This window comes from Bufo gargarizans, chromosome 6, assembly GCF_014858855.1.
Source record: "Bufo gargarizans isolate SCDJY-AF-19 chromosome 6, ASM1485885v1, whole genome shotgun sequence".
NCBI lineage: Eukaryota > Metazoa > Chordata > Amphibia > Anura > Bufonidae > Bufo > Bufo gargarizans.
Window position 1 is genome coordinate 61838343 of NC_058085.1, and position 27809 is coordinate 61866151.

The 27809-nt window shown below is 46.7% G+C and overlaps 1 protein-coding gene across 1 annotated transcript; it reads left to right on the forward strand.

The window, feature by feature from the left end:
* Positions 1–4061: 4061 nt before the first annotated feature.
* Positions 4062–16982, forward strand: LRRC59 (leucine rich repeat containing 59). The gene is made up of 8 exons (XM_044297467.1): positions 4062–4169; positions 6900–7008; positions 10446–10505; positions 10638–10796; positions 10900–11004; positions 11821–11893; positions 11974–12159; positions 16138–16982. Exons 2-8 carry the CDS (start codon positions 6904–6906, stop codon positions 16377–16379), a joined length of 930 nt encoding a protein of 309 aa, XP_044153402.1. The 5' UTR covers positions 4062–4169; positions 6900–6903; the 3' UTR covers positions 16380–16982.
* The last annotated feature ends 10827 nt before the right edge of the window (positions 16983–27809 follow it).

Below are 27809 nucleotides of genomic sequence, written 5' to 3' on the forward strand. Positions count from 1 at the left end.
CACAGTGCAGCACAATATACTGCTCCAGCAGAACCAAATACCACAGTGCAGCACAATATACTGCCCCAGCAGAACCAAATACCACAGTGCAGCACAATATACTGCCCCAGCAGAACCAAATACCACAGTGCAGCACAATATACTGCTCCAGCAGAACCAATACCACAGTGCAGCACAATATACTGCCCCTAGCAGAACCAATACCACAGTGCAGCACAATATACTGCCCAGCAGAACCAAATACCACAGTGCAGCACAATATACTGCTCCAGCAGAACCAATACCACAGTGCAGCACAATATACTGCCCCAGCAGAACCAAATACCACAGTGCAGCACAATATACTGCCCCAGCAGAACCAAATACCACAGTGCAGCACAATATACTGCCCCAGCAGAACCAAATACCACAGTGCAGCACAATATACTGCCCCAGCAGAACCAAATACCACAGTGCAGCACAATATACTGCTCCAGCAGAACCAATACCACAGTGCAGCACAATATACTGCCCTAGCAGAACCAAATACCACAGTGCAGCACAATATACTGCCCCAGCAGAACCAAATACCACAGTGCAGCACAATATACTGCTCCAGCAGAACCAATACCACAGTGCAGCACAATATACTGCCCCAGCAGAACCATATACCACAGTGCAGCACAATATACTGCTCCAGCAGAACCAATACCACAGTGCAGCACAATATACTGCCTCCAGCAGAACCAATACCACAGTGCAGCACAATATACTGCTCCCAGCAGAACCAATACCACAGTGCAGCACAATATACTGCCCCAGCAGAACCAATACCACAGTGCAGCACAATATACTGCCCCAGCAGAACCAAATACCACAGTGCAGCACAATATACTGCCCCAGCAGAACCAAATACCACAGTGCAGCACAATATACTGCCTCCAGCAGAACCAATACCACAGTGCAGCACAATATACTGCCCAGCAGAACCAATACCACAGTGCAGCACAATATACTGCCCCAGCAGAACCAATACCACAGTGCAGCACAATATACTGCCCCAGCAGAACCAATACCACAGTGCAGCACAATATACTGCCCCAGCAGAACCAATACCACAGTGCAGCACAATATACTGCTCCAGCAGAACCAATACCACAGTGCAGCACAATATACTGCCCCAGCAGAACCAATACCACAGTGCAGCACAATATACTGCCCCAGCAGAACCAATACCACAGTGCAGCACAATATACTGCCCCAGCAGAACCAATACCACAGTGCAGCACAATATACTGCCCCAGCAGAACCAATACCACAGTGCAGCACAATATACTGCCCCAGCAGAACCAAATACCACAGTGCAGCACAATATACTGCCCCAGCAGAACCAAATACCACAGTGCAGCACAATATACTGCCCCAGCAGAACCAAATACCACAGTGCAGCACAATATACTGCCCCAGCAGAACCAAATACCACAGTGCAGCACAATATACTGCCCCAGCAGAACCAATACCACAGTGCAGCACAATATACTGCCCCAGCAGAACCAATACCACAGTGCAGCACAATATACTGCCCCAGCAGAACCAAATACCACAGTGCAGCACAATATACTGCCCCAGCAGAACCAATACCACAGTGCAGCACAATATACTGCCCCAGCAGAACCAATACCACAGGCAGCACAATATACTGCCCCAGCAGAACCAAATACCTCAGTGCAGCACAATATACTGCCCCAGCAGAACCAGATACCACAGTGCAGCACAATATACTGCCCCAGCAGAACCAATACCACAGTACAGCACAATATACTGCTCTAGCAGAACCAATACCACAGTGCAGCACAATATACTGCCCCAGCAGAACCAAATACCACAGTGCAGCACAATATACTGCCCCAGCAGAACCAAATACCACAGTGCAGCACAATATACTGCCCCAGCAGAACCAATACCACAGTGCAGCACAATATACTGCCCCAGCAGAACCAAATACCACAGTGCAGCACAATATACTGCCCCAGCAGAACCAAATACCACAGTGCAGCACAATATACTGCCCCAGCAGAACCAAATACCACAGTGCAGCACAATATACTGCCCCAGCAGAACCAAATACCACAGTGCAGCACATATACTGCCCCAGCAGAACCAATACCACAGTGCAGCACAATATACTGCCCCAGCAGAACCAAATACCACAGTGCAGCACAATATACTGCCCCAGCAGAACCAATACCACAGTGCAGCACAATATACTGCTCCAGCAGAACCAATACCACAGTGCAGCACAATAGCTGCCCCAGCAGAACCAATACCACAGTGCAGCACAATTATACTGCCCCAGCAGAACCAAATACCACAGTGCAGCACAATATACTGCCCCAGCAGAACCAATACCACAGTGCAGCACAATATACCTGCCCCAGCAGAACCAAATACCACAGTGCAGCACAATATACTGCCCCAGCAGAACCAAATACCACAGTGCAGCACAATATACTGCCCCAGCAGAACCAATACCACAGTGCAGCACAATATACTGCCCCAGCAGAACCAATACCACAGTGCAGCACAATATACTGCTCCAGCAGAACCAATACCACAGTGCAGCACAATATGCTGCCCCAGCAGAACCAATACCACAGTGCAGCACAATATGCTGCCCCAGCAGAACCAATACTACAGTGCAGCACAATATACTGCCCCAGCAGAACCAATACCACAGTGCAGCACAATATGCTGCTCCAGCAGAACCAATACCACAGTGCAGAACAATATGCTGCCCCAGCAGAACCAATACCACAGTGCAGCACAATATGCTGCCCCAGCAGAACCAAATACCACAGTGCAGCACAATATACCGCCCCAGCAGAACCAAATACCACAGTGCAGCACAATATACTGCCCCAGCAGAACCAAATACCACAGTGCAGCACAATATACTGCCCCAGCAGAACCAAATACCACAGTGCAGCACAATATACTGCCCCAGCAGAACCAGATACCACAGTGCAGCACAATATACTGCCCCAGCAGAACCAAATACCACAGTGCAGCACAATATACTGCCCCAGCAGAACCAATACCACAGTGCAGCACAATATACCGCCCCAGCAGAACCAAATACCACAGTGCAGCACAATATACTGCCTCAGCAGAACCAAATACCACAGCGCAGCACAATATACTGCCCCAGCAGAACCTAATACCACAGTGCAGCACAATATACTGCCCCAGCAGAACCACATACCACAGTGCAGCACAATATACTGCTCCAGCAGAACCAATACCACAGTGCAGAACAATATGCTGCCCCAGCAGAACCAATACCACAGTGCAGCACAATATGCTGCCCCAGCAGAACCAAATACTACAGTGCAGCACAATATACTGCCCCAGCAGAACCAATACCACAGTGCAGCACAATATGCTGCTCCAGCAGAACCAATACCACAGTGCAGAACAATATGCTGCCCCAGCAGAACCAATACCACAGTGCAGCACAATATGCTGCCCCAGCAGAACCAAATACTACAGTGCAGCACAATATACTGCCCCAGCAGAACCAATACCACAGTGCAGCACAATATACTGCCCCAGCAGAACCAAATACCACAGTGCAGCACAATATACTGCCCCAGCAGAACCAAATCTCTCTCTGGAAGCTGCGCCTCTGTGGTTTCCAGGTTCTGTCTTCCCAAAACAAGCTGGTCCCTAAAGGGTTATTAATGTTTTAATTGTCACTAAACCAGCAACTACTGAGTGCACACGGCAATCCTGATGTCCATGTAAGGCCTATGGACAGGAATACAAGAGCAGCTATAACACATGTATAACACACCAGTGCAGTAAGCAGCCAGCAAAAAATATGCTAGTCTTATGTTAAACTGATGACTTCATGTGAGATTTCCTTCATCTCAAGACACGGGAGCTCTCACTTTCCACCAACCCAGAGCACTTCCAGAGGCTGGAATCATCGCGATGCAATATACCCTCCGACCAGCAGGTGGCGGACTCTGCCTTTGGAGCGCTCTCCTCCCCCCTCAACGGGACTGTTTGTCCCGGGCCCGTCTCGTTGGTTTGGACAGATTAGACGTGACGTGGATCAGGAAGCGGCTGCAGATCTGCACAGAGAGGGTCGAGTGTGAACTGGTGTCGTGTCCAACGCAAGAGAAACCGTGAGTGGATGAATGGGTGGGAAGGGAGAGAGCTGTGGGCACAACAGCGCCTGCACCTTATAGAGGAGAGGGGTTTAAAGGGGCACACACACAGTGAGGTGTCAGGGGTGGTGGCATGATCTCAGTTGATATGATAAAGCCCTTTAAGAACCTGTGGTGGAAAAATTGCGCCATGGCTCCCCTTCCAAAATCCACATGCGGATTTTGCGCAATATACCGAAAGGGTAAAATCTGCAGCATTTCTGCCACTTAAAGGAGTGTTCCCATGTTGGACTATCCGCTAGGATATGCCCCCATTGTCTGATAAGTGTGGGTCCCACCTCTGGGACCTGCATGTATACCTGGAACGGAGCCCGCAAAGTGCAGGAGGGCACATCGTGCATGCACGGCCACCCTTCATTCATTTCGATGGGACTGCCGAAAATAGCCGAGCGCTTGCTCAGCTATTTCCTTCCGCCCCATAGAAGTGAATGGGGCGGCGGCCGCGCATGTGTGGGGTGCGCATGTGTGGGGTGCTCTTCCTATTCATTTCAATGGGACTTCTGAAAATAGCTGAGCATGCCACTCTATTTTCAGCACTTCCATAGAAATGAATGGAGGACGCATGCGCAGTGTGCTCTCCGGGCTCTGTTCCAAGTATGCAGACATCAGGGGCATATCTTAGCGATATATATCCAACATGGGAATAACCCTTTTAAAGGGGTTGTCCAGGTTCAAAGCTGAACCTGACACATCCCCTTTTTCACCCCTCCAGCCCCCCTGATATGAGCATTTCATGCTCCTGTGCTGGATCGCGCAGGGCAAGGGCTGTTTATTTATATTGTTTACACTGCTAGGCAGAGGCTTCCGCCTAGCAGTGTTGCCGGTGACGTCTCCAGCACTGATAGGCGGTCTTTAGCGCTGCCCTAACCTGTTTTACAGGCTAGGGCAGCGCTAAAGCCCGCCCATTAGTGCCGGAGACATCACCGGCAACACTGCTAGGCGGAAGCCTCCACCTAGCAGAGACCCGATACGTCACCGGATCTAATGAAAAAGCCCATGCCCCGTGCAATTCAGTGCAGGGCAAGGGAGAGCATCGGAGCATGAAATGCTCATATAGGGGGCTGAGTGGGGGAAGAAGGGGATGTGTCCGGGTTCAGCTCTGAACCCAGACAACCTCTTTAAAGGATAGATAAGTGTCTGATTGGCGGGGAGCCCCACCCTACAGGGATTTATAGGGATTGTCACATCTAAATAAAGGTGGCCATACACATTAGATTAATGTTGGCCGACCATGTAATGTGCATTAGGCCCCGTGCACATGACTGCGTGTCCAAAAAAGACAGATCAGAAACCCGTTCATTGTAATGGGGCCACAAAATAAATGCGGACAACACACCATGCGCTCTCCGCATCCGTATGTCTGTTCCATGGCTCCGCAAAAAAGATAGGACGTGTCCTGTTCTTGTCCGTTTTGTGGACAAGAATAGGAATTGTTACAATGGGTGCACACCATAAAACGGATGGAGCATGGACGTCACACAGACGGCGTTTTGTGGACTGCAAAATACATACGATCGTGTGAATGCACCCTTAGACATGTGCGCTTGGCAGCTGAAGGCATCTGTGTTGGTCTCATGTTCATATGTGTCCTCATTGCTAAGAAAAATGATGGTTTAATATATGCAAATGAGCCTCTGGGAGCAACGGGAGTGTTGCCATTGCACCTAGAGGCTCAGCTCTCTCTGCAACTGCTGAGCCCTCTGCACATTGACAGGGTGATGACGTTTTCACTGCCTGACCCTGTCAATCAAAGTGCAGAGGGCACGGCAGTTGCAGAGAGAGCCGACCCTCTAGGTGTAATGGTAACGCCCCCGTTGCTCCTAGAGGCTCATTTGCATATATTAAAACATCATTTTTCTCAGCACTGCGGGCACATATGAACATGGGACCAACACAGATGCCTTCAGCTGCCAAGCGCACATGTAACAGGTCGGGGTACAAATCTGCTGACAGGTGCCCTTTAAAGGGGGTTGTACCATTGATAAAACTCATTCCCCACCGACAGGATAGATAAGTGTCTAATTGGTGGTGGTCTGACCGCTGGGGCCTCTGCCAATCAGGAGAATGAGGGCTCGTGTTCCCTGTTTGAATGGAGTGGCAGACTGGCATGTGACTGCCTTTCTATTCAAATGGAGCGCATGAGGTCCCATTCTCGTGATCAGCGGCAACCCCTGAGATCTGACCCCCACCAATCAGACTCTTAAGTAGTCTTAATGGTACATTCCATATAAACCCACCTCAGATCAATGCCACCCAGTCGACCGGCGGGGGGGGCATACATTTTATTGCAGGGAATCTGTCATATTAAAACGAATAGGTGACCATGTAGTACAGGGCTGGCCAACCTGCGGCTCTCCAGCTGTTGTAAAGCTACAACTCCCACCATGCCTTGCATTAGGCAGACTGGGCATGCTGGGGTTGTAGTTTTGCAGCAGCTGGAGAGCCGCAGGTTGGCCATCCCTGATGTAATACATAGTTGTGACAAGTCCTCCAAGGAGGAACGTGATCCCCCTGATAGGTCAGCAGTAGGTACCACACACTGACCAGCAGTAACTGGTGCATTATGGGATTAGTAGCAGATGCCCAGTGTCGGGCCTACATGAACCCGGCTCTGATGCTGGTGGGAAGGCAGAAAGTTCTAATGGAGAATAGTTTAGTTATGTGATGTCTAAATCTCCTCTTTTATAGGAAGATGTCACGAGCTGCTGGAAAAGCCGGAAACCTGAGAGAGAAACTAGATGGGAATGAACTGGATTTAAGTCTCAGTGATCTGAGCGAAATACCGGTGAAGGAGCTGGTAAGTTAGTGACTTCTGGACGTGTGAGACTACCGAGGAACTAACGCCATGGGGTCCCACCGGCACTCCTGGTGCTAAACCTATAATCATTAGCTAGGCAATGATCTTTTATACTATTACTAGTAAATATGCCCGGCTCCCTGTAACACGATGGGTGCAAAGTCTGATCCGGGAGATTACAGTCCTGACACGGCACATGTTTAGGCCCCTTGCAGACGAGCGTTCCTCCCGCAGCTAGTCCGCATCGCAGCACCCGGCCTGACTTCCCAGCACTGATGGGATGCACATAGCATTATATTGATTTATGATGTTATGTAACCCTCACAGTTCTGTAATGTATTGGATAACACTGGCAGCATTATGTCAGTGTTATCCAATACATTCCAGAACTGTAAGGGTTACATAACATCATAAATCAATATAATGCTATGTGAATCCCATCAGCGCTGGGAGGTCAGGCCGGGTGTTGCGATGCGGACTAGCTGCGGGAGGAACGCTCGACTGCAAGGGGCCTTAGGAGGGGAATCTGGGCATTAAAGGGGTTGTCCAGCCAGTAATATGGATGACCTATCCTCAGGATTGTCAAGTGATTATTTCACTCAAATGAATGGAGTGAGTAAGTTTAATTCCACTACGCCTTTGAGGCGACGCACAGTGTAATCCTGAAAAGGGAGTAGTGCTCTTCAAACTAGCTGATCGACAGGGGTCCCGGGAGTCGGAGCCCACCGACCAGATATTGATGACCTATCCTGAGGATCGGTCATAGATATGTACTGGAGATTGCAGCTGCACTATGACTTGCTCCCTGGTCAGACCCAGTGCGTCATGGTGAGTGCATGTGTTTGTACCTATATGTGAATAGGAAGCTATAGCTAGATATTATTGATGAGCGAAGCAAGCTTCAGACCCTAGATCCAAAGTTGCTTCACTCAAAACTTTGTTAAATAACTTCGGTGTTTGAAAGTAGAAAAAACATTTTAAAACTTTGATCCGAACTTGGCTTTGGTTGGTAGCGGAAGTTATACAACAAAGTCTCGCAGGACTTCGCTGATAACTGACTGTGCCTCATCGGAGGTGGATCTCAGCATTAATCCGAATCTTTGAACGAAGAAACTTTGGATCTGGGATCTGAAGCTCTCCTCGCTCATCGCTACTAGATATAACCACCCGTGAACACGCCATGTACAGTAACACATTGTAGCTCCCAGCTGATACTGTTAAAGCAGCTGATTAAAGTTCATTTAAAACTTTTACCTGATGACAGTAAGGATGGTCTCACGGGCAGGGTTTAAAAAATAAAATGCCAACGCAATTTTTGAACTGAACATAAAGTAACTTCTTGCAGGATCGACTTATAGATTTGGTTGGTTATAAAACTGCACCAGCCTTTTTCCAAAAAACACTTGCTAACAGTCTGTCAAAAATAAAATAAAATTGGCGCATCTAGGGTTTGTAAACTCTTTTCTGGCATGGGGGCGAGGCTTAAAGCGAACCTTTCACCTCATTTTCACTTTTTAAACTATCAACAGTACGTTATAGATTGCCTTTAGTGTGGTGTTATCCATGTTAGGTGCGCTTTCCTGCGCTCTTTATTCATCCAGAAATCGGCTTATAAAGTTCAAATTTTGTGCTGTAACAGTCAAGCAACAAGTCAAGGGGGTAGCCCTTTCCTCTCCTCTGGCCGTACCGCCCCTGCCCTAACGCCGCCTCTATGCCATGTAATTGACAGCAGGCTCACTCGCAGGGACGGCGCTTCTGAATCCTGCGCATGCGCCGTCCTCATTCGCCGCTCGCTCCCGTCTTTCTTGCGGACACAAGCGCAACCATGTAAGAGAATAGCGCATGCGCCGTACGTGGTTCCTGCCTGCTTCTCTTCTCTACCTCCCGTGCGCGCGCTCCACTATCTTCATAGTGGAGCGCGCGCACGGGAGGTAGAGAAGCAGGCAGGAACCACGTACGGCGCTTGTGTCCGCAAGAAAGACGGGAGCGAGCGGCGAATGAGGAGGACGGCACATGCGCAGGATTCAGAAGCGCCGTCCCTGCGAGTGAGCCTGCTGTCAATTACATGGCATAGAGGCGGCGTTAGGGCAGGGGCGGTACGGCCAGAGGAGAGGAACGGGCTACCCCCTTGACTTGTTGCTTGACTGTTACAGCACAAAATTTGAACTTTATAAGCCGATTTCTGGATGAATAAAGAGCGCAGGAAAGCGCACCTAACATGGATAACAACACACTAAAGGTAATCTATAACGTACTGTTGATAGTTTAAAAAGTGAAAATGAGGTGAAAGGTTCGCTTTAAGATGCACCATATAGCGCCACAATTCTGTCTGAAAGTAAGCCAACCAGTAGTGGGTATAGAGTCAGAGAAAAGAGTCCATCCCTGCACCAGATGTCTCCTCCAGCCTGAGCCCCTGTGATAAATGTGGTGCAGGCCCAGACAGCCGTCTACAGAATTAGTAACTCTAGGCCATTGTGTGAAACCAGGACTGTATGAAACCTAGTCACCACGAGGACTAGAAAAATCAGCCACTATGATCAGGTTTTGCTTCATGCATTTCTGCTGTATCTACATGGGGGGAGGGTGGGCTTTGCTTTGACTGTTGAGATGGAGGAGGCTTTGCTGCGACTACTGGGGTAAGAAGGCTGTGAATACTGTTGATGCTGGGGATCGGATCGCCTGCTATGACTACTGGAGACAAGGAAAGGGGCACTGCTTTAAAGGGGGTTATCCCATCATAAGACCGTGTCTACAGGGAGCCCATTCTCATGGTAAGACCTCCACCAATTACGAGAACTGGGCACCAGAATCCTTGGCATGAATGGAGCGACAGACCAGGACGCGCGTTGCTGTTCCATTTAACTATATTGGACTTCCCAAGAGAAGCAGATGAGATGAATTGAGCAGCAGCTCATGTGTGTGGCCTCATTGAAGTGGAACTAATCATTTTTAGATGTCCTAGTTAAATACAAAGTATAGGTGGCTATAAAGAATTTTGTGTGTAGTGGCACACAATGGGGAAGATCATAGACGGCTGAGGATAGGTTGTCAAAATCGGATCAGTGGGGTCCGACAAGTCAGCACCTGCGCAGACCAGCAGTTTGAAGAGGCCATGGTGTTCTGGTAAGTGCTGCAGCCTCCTCGGAGCATACCAAACACAGCGCCGTACATTATATAGTGGCTGGGCTTGGTATTGCATTTGAATACAACTTACATTTGAAGAGTTGCAAATGGGCCGTGTGACCGATGAATGTGACATCACTGGCCTAGGAAGATGCTGCAGCGCTTACGGTAGGGCCGCAGCCTCTCCAAAGAGCGGGGAAGCCGGGAGACGAACCCCCACCAATTGGATATTGATTACCTATGCTGAGGATAGTCCATCTATATTGAGCTTCTGGAAAACCCCTTTAATCCATTTTTCTCTGTTCTTCTTTCAGGCCGCGATTCCCAAGGCGACTGTGCTGGATCTTTCTTGCAACAAGCTGACCACAATACCGGTAAGATACAGCATGGTGAGAAGTTCCTTTGTGGGACTGAGGACGATATGTCTTCCTACTAAACCGTATGTGAGCGGAACTAAGAAAAAGCAGTAAAATGGCAGGGTGCATTAATATCTCTTGCCTTTCCAGAGTGACTTCTGCTCTCTCACTCACATTGTGAGGCTGGATCTCAGTAAGAATCAGTTGCTCCAGCTTCCGACTGATATTGGCAGACTGGTGAACCTACAGCATCTCGATCTGCTCCAGAACCGTTTAAAAGCCCTGCCGGTCAGCTTCGCTCAGCTCAAGGTAAAGACCAGACACTGATCTCGAAATGTGTGACCTAGCACATGCAAAAACTGGAGATGATTGAGATCCCGTGATAATCTGATGGTGTCTTATTCTCACATAGAGCTTGAAATGGTTGGACTTGAAAGACAATCCCCTGAACCCTGCCCTGGCCAAAGTAGCTGGAGACTGCCTGGATGAAAAGCAGTGTAAAGAGTCTGCGCAAAGGGTGAGTATGACGCTCCTCTTCACAGCGCGGTGTAGATAGATGATGGGTTACTTTCCCCACTGAGGAAGATGCGGTTCTCAATAGTGAGATGGTTTATAGCTTTTACTTAAAGGAGTTGTGCCAAGTTATTAATTTATCCCCATCTATGGGATGGGGGATAAGGATCTGATTGAGACCCCTACTGATCACAAGGGTCCCATTACCCTGATTGACCAATGCCGTTCGATGCATTCTCTATGGGACTGCTGGAGATAATGGAGTACAGCGCTTGGCTCTGGCAATCGAATAGAGAATGGCAGGAGCAGCAGCATGTCCATTCATGTGGGGGACCCAGGGGCAGGAGCTTCATCGAGCAACTGCATGTTCTGTATCCTGTGAGCAGCTCAAAGAAAAGAGAAACGGCATCAGGTGGCGCTATACAGATACCTTTTTTTGAATAACTCGCTGGCTATGCTAAATTATAATTATATGCCATTACAAAAGTATTCAGAAGCAGGTGCTGGTTTAAAAACTACAGTATTTTTCGTGGGACAACCCCCTTTAATGACACAGCTTCAGGGGAACGGGGCCTGCATAGCGGGGTAGCTGAGGGCCTCACTGTGCAGGGAAGAGGATGCAGTGCTATACCAGCCCTGTACCCTTCATTCTCACAATTGGTAGGTCAGATCCCACCACCCCGGATCATATAGTGATTGCCTAGCAATATTCCATCACTAAATCTCCTCCTAAGTGAGTGTGTACTTGGGTTTACGTGGATATTTGACAAGAACAGAATCTGTGTGCTAGACGTGGACCTTTCAATGTTTTTTTTTGCAGGTTTTGGAGTATATGCAAGTCATTCAGGCACAAAAGGAACAGGAATTGCAGCGCAAACTTCAGCAGGAGCAAGGTTTGTTCAGAAGGCTGAATGAGGGAATGGTTGTCCGGTCTGAGCAGTGTTTGCAGGGGTAAATGTGCCATTTATTGTAGTTCTGAAGCAGAAACGTGAGGCCGAGCAGAAGAAGAAGGAGGAGAAGGAACGGGAGCAAAAGCGCAAACAGAAAGCTCAGCAGAAAGCCCGCAAGAAGAGGGACTATGATGCTCAGCAGGCAGCTCAGCAAGAGAAAGAGAAGGAGAAGAAGAAGAAGAAAGAACCTGCACAGTCTCACAATCACAGTGAGTCTGACAACCACCAGTCGCCATTCTTTATTACAGGGCGCACAGATTCTGCCTTTGGCCTCATGCACATGTTTTGGTCTGCATCCGAGCCGCAGTTTTTGCGGCTTGGATGCGGACCCATTCACTTTAATGGGTCCGCAAAAGGTGTGGACACCACTCTGTGTGCTGTCCGCATCCGTTGCTCTGTTCTGTGGTCCGCAAAAAATATATAACCTGTCCTATTCTTGTCCGTTTTGCAGACAAGAATATGCAGTTATATCAACGGCCATCCGTGTTTTACAGACCGCAAAACACACAACGATCGTGTGCATGAGGCCTTTCAGTAGTAGTTACAGTGTAAAACTGGCCATACACTTCCAAGAGCTCCCCCATATGTGTGCACGCTAGATTCAGCAGCTTGTGCTTGTGGAGAGTTGAGGAAGGCTATGTTCACATCTGCGTTAGGAAATCCGGCAGAGGATCAGCCTGCTGCCGTACACCGTATCCTGCATAACGAGATAATGCTGCCAACCACCAGAACCCCTATTGACTGTAACAGAAGGGGATGCAGCAGCTTTCCAGCATAAATGACTGCTTTGGGACGGAAAAAAAAAGTCCTGCATGCACAACTTTTTGTCTGGCGGAAAGCGGACACAGTCTTGCCGGATCCCATTGTGGTCAGTGGGGATCTGGTGGTTTGTGGCATTATCTGGCTATGCTGATACGGAGAACGTCAGCAGGCTGTTCCTCTGCCGGATTCCACAACGCAGATGTGAACATAGGGTAAGCTGCTGCCAACCCATCTGGGAGCGGCTGATCTTCACTGAAAACAAAGGATCGTGGTGCCTCATTCTCATTTCCCCTGACATATGCCAAATGAATGTTAGCTGGTCCCCCAAAATTGCAATTCTGTGGAATCTTTTTATATAATTTCCTGTTATTCCTCCCAGAAATGCATGAATAGATTGACCACTAATGATTAAGCTGGTGAATACACATTAAATGAATTTTGGCTCCAGCTGCTGGTTTTGGCAGGACTGGCCCGAACATCTAATCTACATGGAGGTGTCTTTACTTTCCCCTGATACTAAGGAAAAGAATGATCAGACAGAATTTCACTATGTGCAGTATATTCCCCTCTCCTCATTGAGAACACATTAACTCACACCAAGCTGAGAATGCACATGTATAGGGAACAAAGAGAAAGGAGTCAGCAAAATGAGCAGTCAGGTGCCCCATGGCACAATCCCTGATCACAGGGCTAAAGCTGGCCTAGGGTTGGGCGATATAAAAAAAAATATTTCCACGATAACTATGTTAAGAAATTTATCACGATAACCATATATATCACTATAAATACCCATCCAACAAGGAAGCGTTGTACTGTATGGGGGGCCACAAGGAGGCGTTGTACTGTATGGGGGGCTTATACTCTCCATGGGACTCATGACCTGTGTTTTCCCCTTGGGTCTAGTACATCTATGTGCTCTATACTGGGAAGTAACTGGTGGGATAGTGGTTGCACATCAGTATATCATGTATTTATGCCACACCACAGCATATAGCACCACTATTCTATATATGGGCTCCGTAGCAACTACAACAGCTAGTGCTGCACCACAGCGCACTCCCTCTGCAGCCTGACAAAGAGAATCCTCTTCAGTGAAACTACAAGTCCCAGCTAAACCCCCCCCAGTAGAGCCTCAATCCAAGGAGCACACGGACTAAACACAATGCCCAGTCGTACTTTACTGAGCTTCTCATACACCACTGCTGAGGAAACGGGAGTGGGAGGGCGGTATACACTCCAGTGCGCTTCTTCCATATGTCGCCACTTTCTTGTCACAAGCTGGGGAGACTTCAGCATCTACTGTTAGCCTAGCGCATTGGGGATGTGTAGTTCATAAGGCTCACCAAACGGCACATGCTCGGATGAGGCCACTGCTGTAGGGCTCATGCACACGCACCGTATGATTTTGCGGAATGGAACAGTTGTCCCCTAATAGAACAGTCCTATCCTTGTCCGTGATGCAGAAAATAATAGGACATGTTCTAATATTTAGTGGAAGGGACATACAGAAACGTATTGAAATGAAGTTCTGCAAAAAAATTTAACTGACACGGAAAGAAAATCCGTTTGTGTGCATGATCCCTCATGGAGTGTATAGGCGCCTGTTTTAGAAGCAGTCAGTGCTTTCCAACTGCCCCTATGATGCCATTAAAATGTTGCTTAGATGAGGCTATATATATATCTATCTCTCGCCCAACACTAAACTGGCCGTACACCTTTGTCGGCTGACACATTAATGTGTCTGGGGCGCTCGGGCGAAATAAATATTTTCGCTCTATGCTTTTGTCCTCTGAGATAAGCTGCTGCAAGAACTGTCTGGCAGCAGCTTTCTCTGCCCTCCCCATAGCATACACAGACATGTTCTGCAGAGCCGAACGCGTACGTGTATGGGGTAGTCTGGAGACATTTCTGTCAGGTGAATGATCATTCTAGTGACTGTGCATGGGTAGATTAACTGCTGTAACTAATGAGGAGATGCACTTTACCAACCGAAACACGATAAACCTTAGGTGTAAAATGCCCCAGGCTCTCACCGTGCCGATATACAGAAACATGGTGGTGAACTGAATGGTGTAGTGGAGTCGCCATAGATGTTCCAGTAGATAGTGTGGGTAGTACGAGTACTGTTCCTCTGGTGGAAAATCCAAAAAGGGGCAGTAACGTACTAAAACATAACCTTTAGGCCTCATGCACACGGCCGTTGTTTTGGTCCGCATCCAAGCTGCCGTTTTGGCGGCTCGGATGCGGACCCATTTACTTCAATGGGGCCGCAAAAGATGCAGACAGCACTCCATGTGCTGTCCGCGTCCATTGCTCCATTCCGTGGCCTATTTGCGGACAAGAATAGGCATTTATATTAAAGGCTGTCCGTGCCTTTCCGCAAATTGCGGAATGCGCACAAACTCCATCCGTGTTTTGTGGATGCGCGATTTGCGGACCGCTAAACACACCACGGTTGTGTGCATGAGGCCTCAAACTGAGATAAAGGCCCCTTACAAACATATAACAGCTAGATCTCGTGATCCACGTGTAATCATTAAATCACACACTAGAGGGCCCCAGTGAGTGGGTGCCAGGTCTAGCTGGACACCAAAATTGAAAACGGAGACAAAACCTAGCGTGTGTGCAATAGTACTCAAACAGAATCACGCACTTGGTAAGAAGCAGATGTCTGTGTCTCATGTATCCATACCCTGTCAAATAATAAAGTACCTTATGACCAAAAACATGGAAAGGTCTTACCAGTAAAATACAGGGTCAGTTCTGTTCACCCGGCCGCAGATGTTAGGCCAGATTTTTTTATTGAGAGAAGGACGGATACCAGGGTGGACATAATCGTTGTCAGGGAAGCCTAAAAATAGACTGTCCCTGTTATGCCCTACTTGACCTGGTGGACCCTAATGACCTCCTAACACGGGGTCCTTGCGCTGCCCGGAACCTCACCCTAAGCTTGGGTCCCTACACAGCCCTGCACAGAGTTTTATCTAGAGGCGGGGAATGGACACCTAAGCTGGTGAGGTGGCTGATATAAAAATAGAATGAGAGAACAGTGATAAATTCACGTGTCCCAATTTTTTTGGGTGTCCATCTAGACCTGTCACCCACTCACTGGGGCCTCTAGTGTGTGTTCCTCTGGTGGGTAACCAGTCACTGCAGCTCCACTGTCCTTTTAGATCAGAGTTCCCCAACTCCAGTCAGAATACCCCACAGAATGAACACCTGTGGTAAGTCCTAAGGCATTGACACTAATTATATCACCTGCTCAATACTAGAGAAACCCTAAAAACCTGACCGGTAGGTGGACCCTGAGGACTGGAGTTGAGGAACACTGCTTTAGATCATCTGTACGCGTCAACACAGTTGGTAGAGATGATGTCTGGTCCACGACATTCTTTTAACCCAATCCCATTTTATTCTCTTTACAGAAATCTCTAATAAGCCTGCACAGAAACAAAAACCACGGCGGAGCTCCTGGCTGGGTGTGGTGATGCGGGTGATCCTGTTTGTCTTCATCACGCTCCTGGCAAGTATGGTAGCGTGCCGCTACACTCAGCTGCAGAGTCAGAGCATGTGCGCCAGCGTCAACGCAGTGTATGACGACACCGTGAGAACTCTGAGGAGCTCCCAAATACTGGAGAGTGTCCTCCGGCTTGCTTCTCGACAGTAACGGCTAAAGACATTTATGAAGAAAAGGGTTATTCCTTCCTGAGGGTGTTTACAGTCTGGGGGGCTCCTCCATGCTGTTTTAACTTTTTTTTATATATATTTAATAAGACTTTACCAATTCCGTTCATCTGATGTCTTAAAGAGGATGTCCGTTACACCTGGTGTGGGGGATACTGTAAGTCTGTTTTAAGGTGGAGGGGAGAGTTGGTTGTCCTGCAACATTTCTACGGCCTTTCTAGGGATTGGTACCAAGCTGTCACCTTGTGTGTGTACATATCACGTATAGAATTGGTACCAAACCTTGTGTGTACATATCACGTACAGAATGACCCTCTATATTTTTATATGGATTTAGGCATTTCTCCGATTTTGTGAAAAATGGATTCGACTGCCAACTGCCCATTCTCCATTCCAGTTCATTTACAGCTCAGGTTCTCCAGATAGTTTTCTGAATGATGTGCTTGTAACCAAACCGCTCTCGATGGCTTTACTAGTAATCGTGATGTGATAGTGTGACATTTCTTTGTAAAAATGCCATAATGCTGCCTTCTGATTCCAATGGATCCCAAATTTCTACGAACAAATAATAAAATAACACCCTGTCTATTTTCTCCTGTGGTTTTCAAGCAGTTGCCAGGTTATAACGTCCCAGATTTACTAATGTGTCTGCGGCAAAAACCTGTCTAAAAGGTGTCTCAATTTGGCGCATTTTCATCAACATACTTTACGAGGGGATGGGCCCCAAAATTGTGTCACAATAGTTGGTACAGAGTCAGAGAAAAGTGTCCATCCCTGCACCACATGCATCATCCAGCCTGAGCCCCTGTGATGGATCTGGTGCAGGTCTAGACCAGTGTTTCCCAACCAGTGTGCCTCCAGCTGTTACAAAACTACAACTCCCAGCATGCCCGCACAGCCAAATGCTGTCCGGGCATGCTGGGAGTTGTAGTTTTGCAACAGCTGGAGGCACACTGGTTGGGAAACACTGGTCTAGACAGACGGTCTAAGCTTACACCAGGCTTAGTAAATCTGGGCCATTATCTTTTGAACCCCTTCTACCCCAGAGTTCTTTTAAAATTTGCATTTAATTTTTATTTTTTTCCCATTCACATAGCTATATGATGGCTTATTTTTTTCCAGGATAAGTTGTACTTTCCAATGCCACCATAGAATATGGCATAGTGGGAAAAAATTCCAATGGTGGTGGATTTGGGAGGGGGGGAGGCTAATTCGCCACAGTTTACGTTGTTTTTTTGTACGACGTTCGTTATGTGTTTAAAACTGACTTGTGATCTTCATTTTCCAAGTCGGTATAAATCTGGCGATACCACATATGCACTAGCTTTGGAGACTATTTTTTTTTTATTAGTATCTGTTTATTGGTTTTTCGGAAAAAAAAAATGACTTACAAGTTATACAATACACAGTTACATACTGTAAAAAATATCTTAATGGTCGCCACCAAGCACAGGTCATGTCCCAGAACAAAATGTACTACAGGAGATTCCTGCCTTAAGTCCACTCACTAGCGAACCATAATTGTAAGCACAGTGGGCCGGATCACACTCACACCAACAACCATACAACCAAACACTCCATTCCTCCACGGGTCAGCACAGAAAACAAAATCTCATCAAAGTGTCACTGTGTGCATTAATCCAAGGATCCCATATTTTAAGGAAGCGATCAGGAGCATTCCTCTGCTCAAAGACCAGCTTGTAAAGCTCCAGGTCTGAGTTAACTAGTTGAATCCAATGTTTTATAGTGGGAACCTTTTGGGGCTTTCCAGTTTAAAAGTATGGTTTTCCTAGCATAGTAAAGAAGCAACCTATATAGTCTTCTACCATATTCGGTGGGGATTATATCATTAACCAGACTTGACTGCAGAATACAAATCTCCGGAAATCCCACCTTTGAATGTAAATAGATATGTATCTGTGCCCAAAATTTTTAATAACCGGGCATTGCCACACCATGTGAAGGAAGTAGCAGTCACCCAACCCACAGCGTGTACATTGGGGAGTGGCTAATCTGCGCATCTTGAATAATCTACCAGGTGTGAAATATACTCTGTGCAACCATTTCAATTGTATGAGTTGATCCCTGGCACTAATAACAGTTGATCTCCATGTCTGGCTTAGTTCCTTCACGTGGTGGGCTTCTAATTCTACCACATCTCGCCTCCATTTATCGAAGGATCTATCCATCAGGGAATCTAATGTCGCCATTAGTACAGGATACAAGGTAGACACTGGTTTGTCTAGATGAGTCCGCCTTGTTGTTGCCTCCATCAGACGGCACTACAGGCATGCCGAAGCTGGAAGTGTTGGGATAGTTGAAATTCTTGTTTAAGGCTAATAAATGACCTGAATAAACCCTTTTTGTATAACTGAGTGAGGTATCGCAAGCCCTTCTGAGGCCAGAACTCAAAATCCGGGAGAGACAACAATTCTGGAAGGATCTTGTGTCTCCATAAGGGTAAATACGGTGACCAGCACTCCCCACTCTCCTGCACTATATGTGCCTTCACGCTCTTACTCCACACTGCCAGCGTGACGGGTGTGAACATATGCGCTGCATAGGCCCCCTGTCTGCTAAATTTGCGAGAGCTTCATAAGACCCCACCAGAGCCGCCTCTAAAACAACTGCCGGATTGCTTGCATCTGCTCTGACCCACTATCCCACATAACTCAACTCTACCGCTTCATAATAAAGAGAAAAATTCGGCAACGCTAAGCCACCCCGCTCATAAGATGCCTAGAGGGTCTTTTTTTTGCTATTCTGGGGGATTGATTACGCCACAAAAAGGGGGTGAACATCTTGTCCAGCAGTGAGAAATGCTCCTTGGGTAGAGACAGTGGTGCCGCCCTATATAAGTATTATAATTTTGGCAAGAGGATCATTTTAATAATGTTCATGCGTCCCACTAGCAAATTTTCCCTAGCTTCCAATTTCCTAGCAATATAAGCCATCGTAGGTACTATGTTCAGCTGGTAAAACTTTGTAGAGTCTCTATGGATGACGACCCTTAAGTATTTGAATTGTTCTACTATTTGCAATTTAGACTTTCTACATACCCGGGCGGTATTATCGTAATCTATCAGGCAGAGACTGGACTTACTCCAGTTCACTCGCAACCCAGAAAAACGCCCAAATTCGTCTACTGTATCCAGGAGGGCAGACAAGGAGCTATCAGAGTCTGCTAGATATACTAACATGTCGTCTGCATATAAAGAAAGTTTCTCCGTTATTCCCGTCCCTTCCCATCCCTCTATAGCTGAATTAGATGAAATTAGTAATGACAGAGGTTCCATTGTCAATGCAAAGAGTAAGGGGGAAAGCGGACAATCCTGTCTAGTGCCTCTCCCTAAGGGGAAGGGGTCAGAAACATACCCATTGACCTTTACCCTGGCAGTAGGAGAATTATAGAGTATCCTCAGTCATCGCAAGAAATTCGGTGGAAACCCCATTCGTCGAAGCGTGGCCCACATGAAACCCCATTCCACCGAATCAAATGCTTTTTCATTATCTAACTACGCTAGGGCTCTCCCACCCCTGTTATCGTGTTGGACCTGTAAGTTGGTGTATAGTAGTCTCAAGTTAATATCCGTGGTTCTCCCAGGCATGAAACCCGACTGATCCACCCCTACAACAGAGAGGATGACATCCCGCAACCGTAGTGCCAGTACTTTTGCCAATATCTTAGCATCTAGATTTAGCAATGATATGGGTCTATACGAGCTACACTTCTCCGGAGGCCTCCCAGGCTTATGGATCACCACAATAGTGGCTTCAGCGAAGGAGGAGGGTAAAACACCCCGATCAAAAGCATAGGCAAATAACTTCCCAAGCCTGGTACTGTGTTCTTTAGGATTGAGCTTATACTACTCAGCCGGGAAGCCATCCGGACCAGGAGCCTTACGTACCGAAAGGGAACTAATAGCTAATTCAATTTCAGCATCAGTAATGTTTGCCGCTAGCGCCTCCCCATCTCCCCTCGTCAGGGTGGGAATACGAATCTTAGCTAGGAAGTCATCCATGTCTGTTGTAGCATCGACAGCCCTAGAAGCATACAGGGAAGAATAATAAAGAGCAAATTGACGACACACCTCCTCCGGCTCATTCACCAATACCCCCTGTTACGACATGATTCCCGCAACTACCGTCTGAGGGGATTCTGTGTGAGCTAGCCCTACCATTTTTGTCTCCCTCTGAGAAGATCGAATGTTTCTTGGCTAACATCTTCTTTTGGGTGTATTCCGTCAGATGCAGGAAAAACTTACGCTGCGCCTCTAACCAGGTCTCTTTATTGTCATTATATGGATCTCTTAAGTACTATTGCTCCTTGTTAAAGATTTGTCTCAAGTTTAGTCCTCGTGGAGCGTGGTTCCTTTCTATGCGTCGCTATAGCAATTATTAGTGACCCTCTCATAACAGATTTGAAAGCATCCCACTCTATCAAGGGATCTGCGGTCTCCTCATTATTCGTCCAATATTGTACCATATTGTCATAGTTACTAGCCATCACCGGAAGAACATCAAGCCACATCGGGTTCAATCGCCACCACCTAGTAGGCTGTGATAAAACCAATAAAAGGGGAGCATGATCGGAAAGCCCCCATGGCAAGTAATCACTATTCTTAAGATATGGTAATATACATGTGGTTATAAAAACTAAGTCTAGGCTAGACATAGATCCAGTAGAGGCCGAGCAACACAAGTACTGTAGAAGAGCGGGATGAAGTTGCCGACACGCTTCCACAAGACAATTTGCTTCCGCCCAATTTGCAAGTGCCCTATTGTGGGACGCATTCGGCCGCAACCTATCCTTAACAGGATCTAACGTGGCATTAAAATCTCCCATAGTAAGGAGAGGAATTCCTGGGAACATAGCTACCTTACGCATAATAAGATCTAGTATATTCCTATAAAAAGGGGGTGGTACATACACACCAACAATTAGATATTGCAACCCTCTAATGTGTGTATGCAGGAGTACATATCTACCAAGGTTGTCAATTTGAACAGATAACAGCTGAAAGGGAAGACTTTTAGCAATTAGGACAGAAACCCCCCGTGCATAGTTAGAGTGCACTGCATGATGAACTGACCCTACCCATGGCCGTCTAAGGCCTAGTTCACACGAACGTTTTTTTTGCGGGTGTACGGGCCGTTTTTTTGTGTTCCGTATACGGTCCGTATACGGAACCATTCATTTCAATGGTTCCGCAAAAAAAACGGAATGTGTTCCGTATGCATTCCGTTTCCGTATTTCCGTTTTTCCGTTCCGTTGAAAGATAGAGCTTGTCCTATATTTGGCCGTAAATCACGGGTCGTGGCTCCATTCAAGTCAATGGGTCCGCAAAAAAAACGGAACACATACGGAAATGCATCCGTATGTCTTCCGTTTCCGTTCCGTTTTTTCTGAATCATCTATTGAAAATGTTATGCCCAGCCCAATTTTTTCTATGTAATTACTGTATACTGTATATGCCATACGGAAAAACGGAACGGAAAAACGGAAAGGAAACGGAAACACAACGGAACTTAAAAACGGAACAACGGATCCGTGAAAAACGGACCGCAAAAAACAATAAAAGTCATACGGTCGTGTGAACTAGGCCTAAGGGCTAGAACTTTCTGGCCACTTAAATGTGTTTCTTGCAAAATTACTATGTCAGGGTTATATCCCTTCAAATAATTGAAGACTAATGAACCTTTGATCTTGTCATTGAGGCCCCTAACGTTCCATGATACCAGCTTAACTAATGCCATTACACCACCAAAAAAATGTATCAGTAATCTGCGGACCCGTGAAGGAATAAACCTTCACACACATACATACGACAACATACAAATACAGATAAACTGCTCCCAACTCCCCTAAACACCCACCCTGCCCGATCCTTCCCAACATGGATGAGCCTAGTCCCTCAAGTAGAACAAGAACTCTCAGGTTCAGAATAACCTGTAACCTACTCTCCCGCTCCCTACATAGGTATCAGTGCGCTCATATAGATCTCTCTCAGTTCAACGGCACGGCCTGGCAGCTTGTCAATCCAATCTGCTGCTGCTTCAGGGGATTCGAAGAAACGTACAGTCTCTCCATCTTGAACTCGAAGTCTAGAAGGATACATCATGGCATACTTAATGTGTAGATCTCGCAGACGCGCCCGAACTTCATTAAATTGCCGCCTCCTTTTTTGAACTTGAGGTAAAATCTGGATAAAAGGATAATCGGACATTCTCATACGTAACTGTGCCTTTCTGCCGAGCTAACAGGATAGCGTCTCTGTCCCTGTAGTCTAGGACTTTCATGATGAATGGTCTTGCAGGGGCACCCGCAGGGAGCGGTTTTGTCAGGACCCTATGAGCCCTTTCAATGACGAAACAGGTGGAGAGATTCACAGGTTGTAGAACGTCTCTTATCAGCTGTTCAGCAAAAAATTCAGGAGTGTCCGCCTCAGCCCTTTCAGGCAAGTCTAATATACGCACATTATTCCTTCTACTTCTGTTTTCTGCGTCTTCGGCCCTGGCCTGCAGCATCTTAACTTGCTGCTGTAGTTGTCTGGTATCAGCCTCTCCAGCTCGAGACAAATCTTCCTCATCCCCCAATCTGCACTCCGCTTCGGCGGTTCTTTCACGTATTTTATCAAAATCATGCCATAGGCAACTCAGATCAGATTAAACATGATCTATCTTGGCAATAAGAGTCGCCTGGTACGTCGCTATTGCCTTCATTATCTGGGATGTGCCTTCAGAACCAGCCACCTCTTTAGGATCCATATCCCCTTGTTCTGTTTGGCTTTCAGTATCCATGTAGGATTGAGCAGCAGGAGTGTTGGTTTTGCGGCCCATATAAAGCAGGCTCTCATGTGCTGATGCAATAGTGTACAGCTAAGCTTAATTCAGCCTTAGGCCTCATGCACACGACCGTTGTTGTGTTCCGTTCTGAAAAATGGGGTTCCGTTGTTCCGTGATCCGTTTCTGTTTCCGTGTGTCTTCCTTTATTTTTGGAGGATCACCGGACATAGAGGAAAGTAAAAAAAAGTCTAAGTCAAGTTTGCCATGCAAATGATAGGAAAAAAACGGACGTGGACGCGGATGACAATCTTGTGTGCCTCCGCTTTTTTTCACGGACCCATTGACTTGAATGGGTCCGCAAACAGTTTTCCGTGAAAAAAATAGGACAGGTTATATTTTTGGGACGGACTGGAACCACGGACGACAAACTGTGCATTAGCCGAGTTTTCAACGAAAAAAAAAAAAATCACAAAAAACAGAACAACGGACACGGAATGAAACAACGGTCGTGTGCATGAGGCCTTACTGTTACACAGCTGTACTAGGTCAGCAGACTTTCAGCGGTATAGAGAGAAGTGATAGAGGACACTGGTCTCATACACTGACATGCAGCAGCTTCCCCAGGGCCAGGTAAGTGTTGTCTTTGCTGCTGTAACTGGGAAAGATAGAGGGTTCGAGCTCCAACCAGGTCAGGAGACTTGAGAACCTGCAGCCCTGTCCGTCCTTCCCGATGCAGAGCTAGGTCTCTGCCCCGCTCTCTCACCTCCAAGATGGCGCCCGCCACGTGTCTCCGGTCTCTCCTCAAATCTCCAGCTCCACTGCTTGCCCAGCACTGACTCCCGGCATACTCTGGAGGGTTCACCGCCGGACGCGACCTTGCCGCTAGTGTCTCGGTAAGAAGATGCGTGCCTACTCACAACAGCGGGAGGGTCTCTCAAGAAGCCACTCCGTACTTCACCCGCTCAGCAGGCCAAGGAGGTTCCGGTCAATTCCCAGCAGCGCCGCACACCTCTCACTGCTGTATGCAACACACGTGTTCTGGAGGTACAAGAACTCTGTATTTGGTGAGCGGGTATAAAACAGTAATTTATCACAGGGTACTGGAGGAGCTCGCCACTTGTGCTACCTCACGCCATGCAGGTCAGGCCACGCCCCCAGCTATGTCTTTACTGTGTTTCTATGGAGCTCTGCTACAGATAACAGCTCCATAGGCAACACTATGCACAGAAGCTCCGGCTCCTCCGATCGCTGCACAGGGGTGCCGGAGTATCACTGGAAGCATTCGCTTTCGGTGTCTAGGGCACTCAGATGCCGTGGTCAGGTTTGACCAAAGTATCTGAGAGATTAAGTGTCCGTGATCGCGGATAATAGCCGCGGGTGCCTGCTGCATGCAGAGCGGGCGCCATCTTTAAAGACCTGTCATATTCTGTAATAGTATGTCACATGTCGGGAACGGGTTCTCTCGGATTTCCATGTTGATGGCCTACCTCAGAATAGGTCATCAATATGAAATTGGCAGGGGTCTGACTCCCAGCACCCCTGGCGACCAGCTGTTTGAGGAAGCCATGGCACTCACTGAAGCTCTGGTGAACGCCGTGGCCTCCTCGCAGCTTACCAAGCACAGTGCCGTCCATTAGATTGCAGCTGTACTTGGTATCACAGCTCGGACCCAGTCACTGGAATGGGACGTCACATGTCCTAAGAGGCGGCCTTTTCTTACAGCTGATGACGTTTTGCCCCGATATCATCCTTTATATTGAGGAAGATGAAATCCGCAGAAATGATTGACACGCTGCACATTTCAAAGTCTGCCTAGAAGGTCAATTTCACCATGGAAAATATTTGCAATGTGTACCCGAGATTTGTCCAATCTCATTCACTTTGATAGTAGTGATGTTCCGTCCACTGCAACCATTCAGTGGCCTCAGCACCAGTTCAAGACCAGGCCATTTACCCCTCTCCCTGACCAGGTGCATTTTCCGGATTTTTGGTACATGCATCTTTGAAAGCTATAACTTTATATATAAAAAAAAAATAATAATGTTGTTCAATTACCTACATAATTTCTGATAGACAGGGCTTTCTTTTTATGTCAAAACATCGGTGCAGAGGTGAAGGACAACCGCCTGGACATATATAGTCAGGAAAAGGGTTAAAGGAATTGTCTTGTTACAACAATGCCCCTTTCCAAAGAACAGGGAGGGTAAGTGTGTGATCTGACACTTGTCGATCATGAGAACAGGGCTCATGTTCCCTCCTTTTAAATGGACACGCATGCCTGTCCGCCGCGCCATTCAGCGGTTGACTATCTCCAGCAGTCCCAAAGAGCGGCGGACAGGCATGTGTGTCTGCCTCTCCATTCCAATGGGGCAACATGGGTCCCCATTCTCGCAATTGGACCCTTGCCCTTTAGACACATCTCCCATCCTGTGGATACGGGATAAGTTGTTCTAATGTAGACGACCCCTTTGCGTAAAGAAAATAACTAAATTATAAAACCCCACACAATGGGTCAGATTTATTAGTCCTACATATGGCATAAATTATACACCAAAATGACTCACAAAAGTGAGTACCCGTGCAGAGCCAGCACGTATGGTAGAACACCAAAAAAGAGAAAATAGGGCTCGCACTCAATAACATTATGAATATATAAATTTTATTAGTGTCTCCATATGAGACAAATCACAATTACAAATACATAGAAAAGAATGGATGATGGAAAATGAGCACACAGAATGACATGGAGCACGACCAATATCTAAGATGGCAGATAAATACACACAATAAATATAGCAATAAATGTGCATGTAAACCAAATAGATTATCAGAAATGCATATAAGTAGGCAAAGCTGTACAGGCTGGGTAAGGATATCATGTAAAGTATAACCAAAGTGAACATATACAATGACTAGTGCAGATATGTTAAAATGGATAAATAGCCAAAGCTGAGTAATTCATTATAAAGCCATAAATCAACTACCTGTATAGTGCTCCAGCAACCCCGACGCACGTTTCACGCAAGGCTTCTTCAGGGGGAAGCCTTCTTCTGAAGAAGCCTTGCGTGAAACGTGCGTCGGGGTTGCTGGAGCACTATACAGGTAGTTGATTTATGGCTTTATAATGAATTACTCAGCTTTGGCTATTTATCCATTTTAACATATCTGCACTAGTCATTGTATATGTTCACTTTGGTTATACTTTACATGATATCCTTACCCAGCCTGTACAGCTTTGCCTACTTATATGCATTTCTGATAATCTATTTGGTTTACATGCACATTTATTGCTATATTTATATATTTATTGTGTGTATTTATCTGCCATCTTAGATATTGGTCGTGCTCCATGTCATTCTGTGTGCTCATTTTCCATCATCCATTCTTTTCTATGTATTTGTAATTGTGATTTGTCTCATATGGAGACACTAATAAAATTTATATATTCATAATGTTATTGAGTGCGAGCCCATATGGCATAAATTAGACAAAGTGTCTAGATCTGCACCAACTACTGGAAAGCTTAGTGTGATACAGAATTTTATAGGATCTCAGGACCTATAATATACAATCCTTTCCATGGCATATCCTCACCACAGATGCCTCCGCTGAGGAAGGTCCTGAGATTTACATTATGTTTTGTTTCTCTATTCCATGAATTCTAAGGGGATAATTTTGCCTCCGCACTACGCCTTTCGGATTACTGTCCCATTCAAGTGAATGAGTCTGTAATACGGTGAGCACACGGCCGCCGCCTGCATATTGTGGACTGCAGTACGGGCGGGTGCATGAGCCCTAAACCTTTGTCAGTGAAGCGAAAACTGAAGGATCTGTGAGCATCTATTGGCCAATAGGGGTCATGTGACAGCGTGTACGTCAAAGAATGTAGGACCGTTCTTGCAAATATCTCAAGAACAGTAGGTCCTAGAGAGTTGAGACCCAGTCTATAACATGCCAAATAAGGGTACTTTCACACTAGCGTTATTCTTTTCCGGCATTGAGTTCCGTCCTAGGGGCTCTATACCGGAAAAGAACTGATCAGTTTTATCCTAATGCATTCTGAATGGAGAGCAATCTGTTCAGGATGTATCAGGATGTCTTCAGTTCAGTCTTTTTGACTTTTCAGGACAGAGATAAAAACCGCAGCATGCTGCGGTTTTATCTCCGTCCAAAATTCCAAAACCGGCATTTTTTTCCCATTGACCTGCATTATTGCCAGATCCGGCCCGAGTGTTCCGGCAAAACGGAAAAGGCATTGTGGTCTGCACACGCTCAGGCCGCAAAAAAATATTTTTTAAAAAATAAATGCCGGATCCGATTTTTCCAGATGACACCGGAGAGACGGATCCGGCATTTCAATGCATTTGTCATACGGATCAGGATCCTGATCCGTATGACAAACACCATCAGTTTGCATGCGTTTTGACGGATCCGGAATCCTCTGCCTCAAGTGTGAAAGTACCCTAAGGGGCAGATCGGTCTAGTCTTTTGGCTGTGCATCAAGAATAGACAGACAACAGAAATTCATTTATGTATAAAGAAAGGTAACACTGGAAATATTTACCGTATGTGGATTTTTATTTTATGGAAAAGTCCTAAAAAATCTGATTAATACAAACATGAAAAT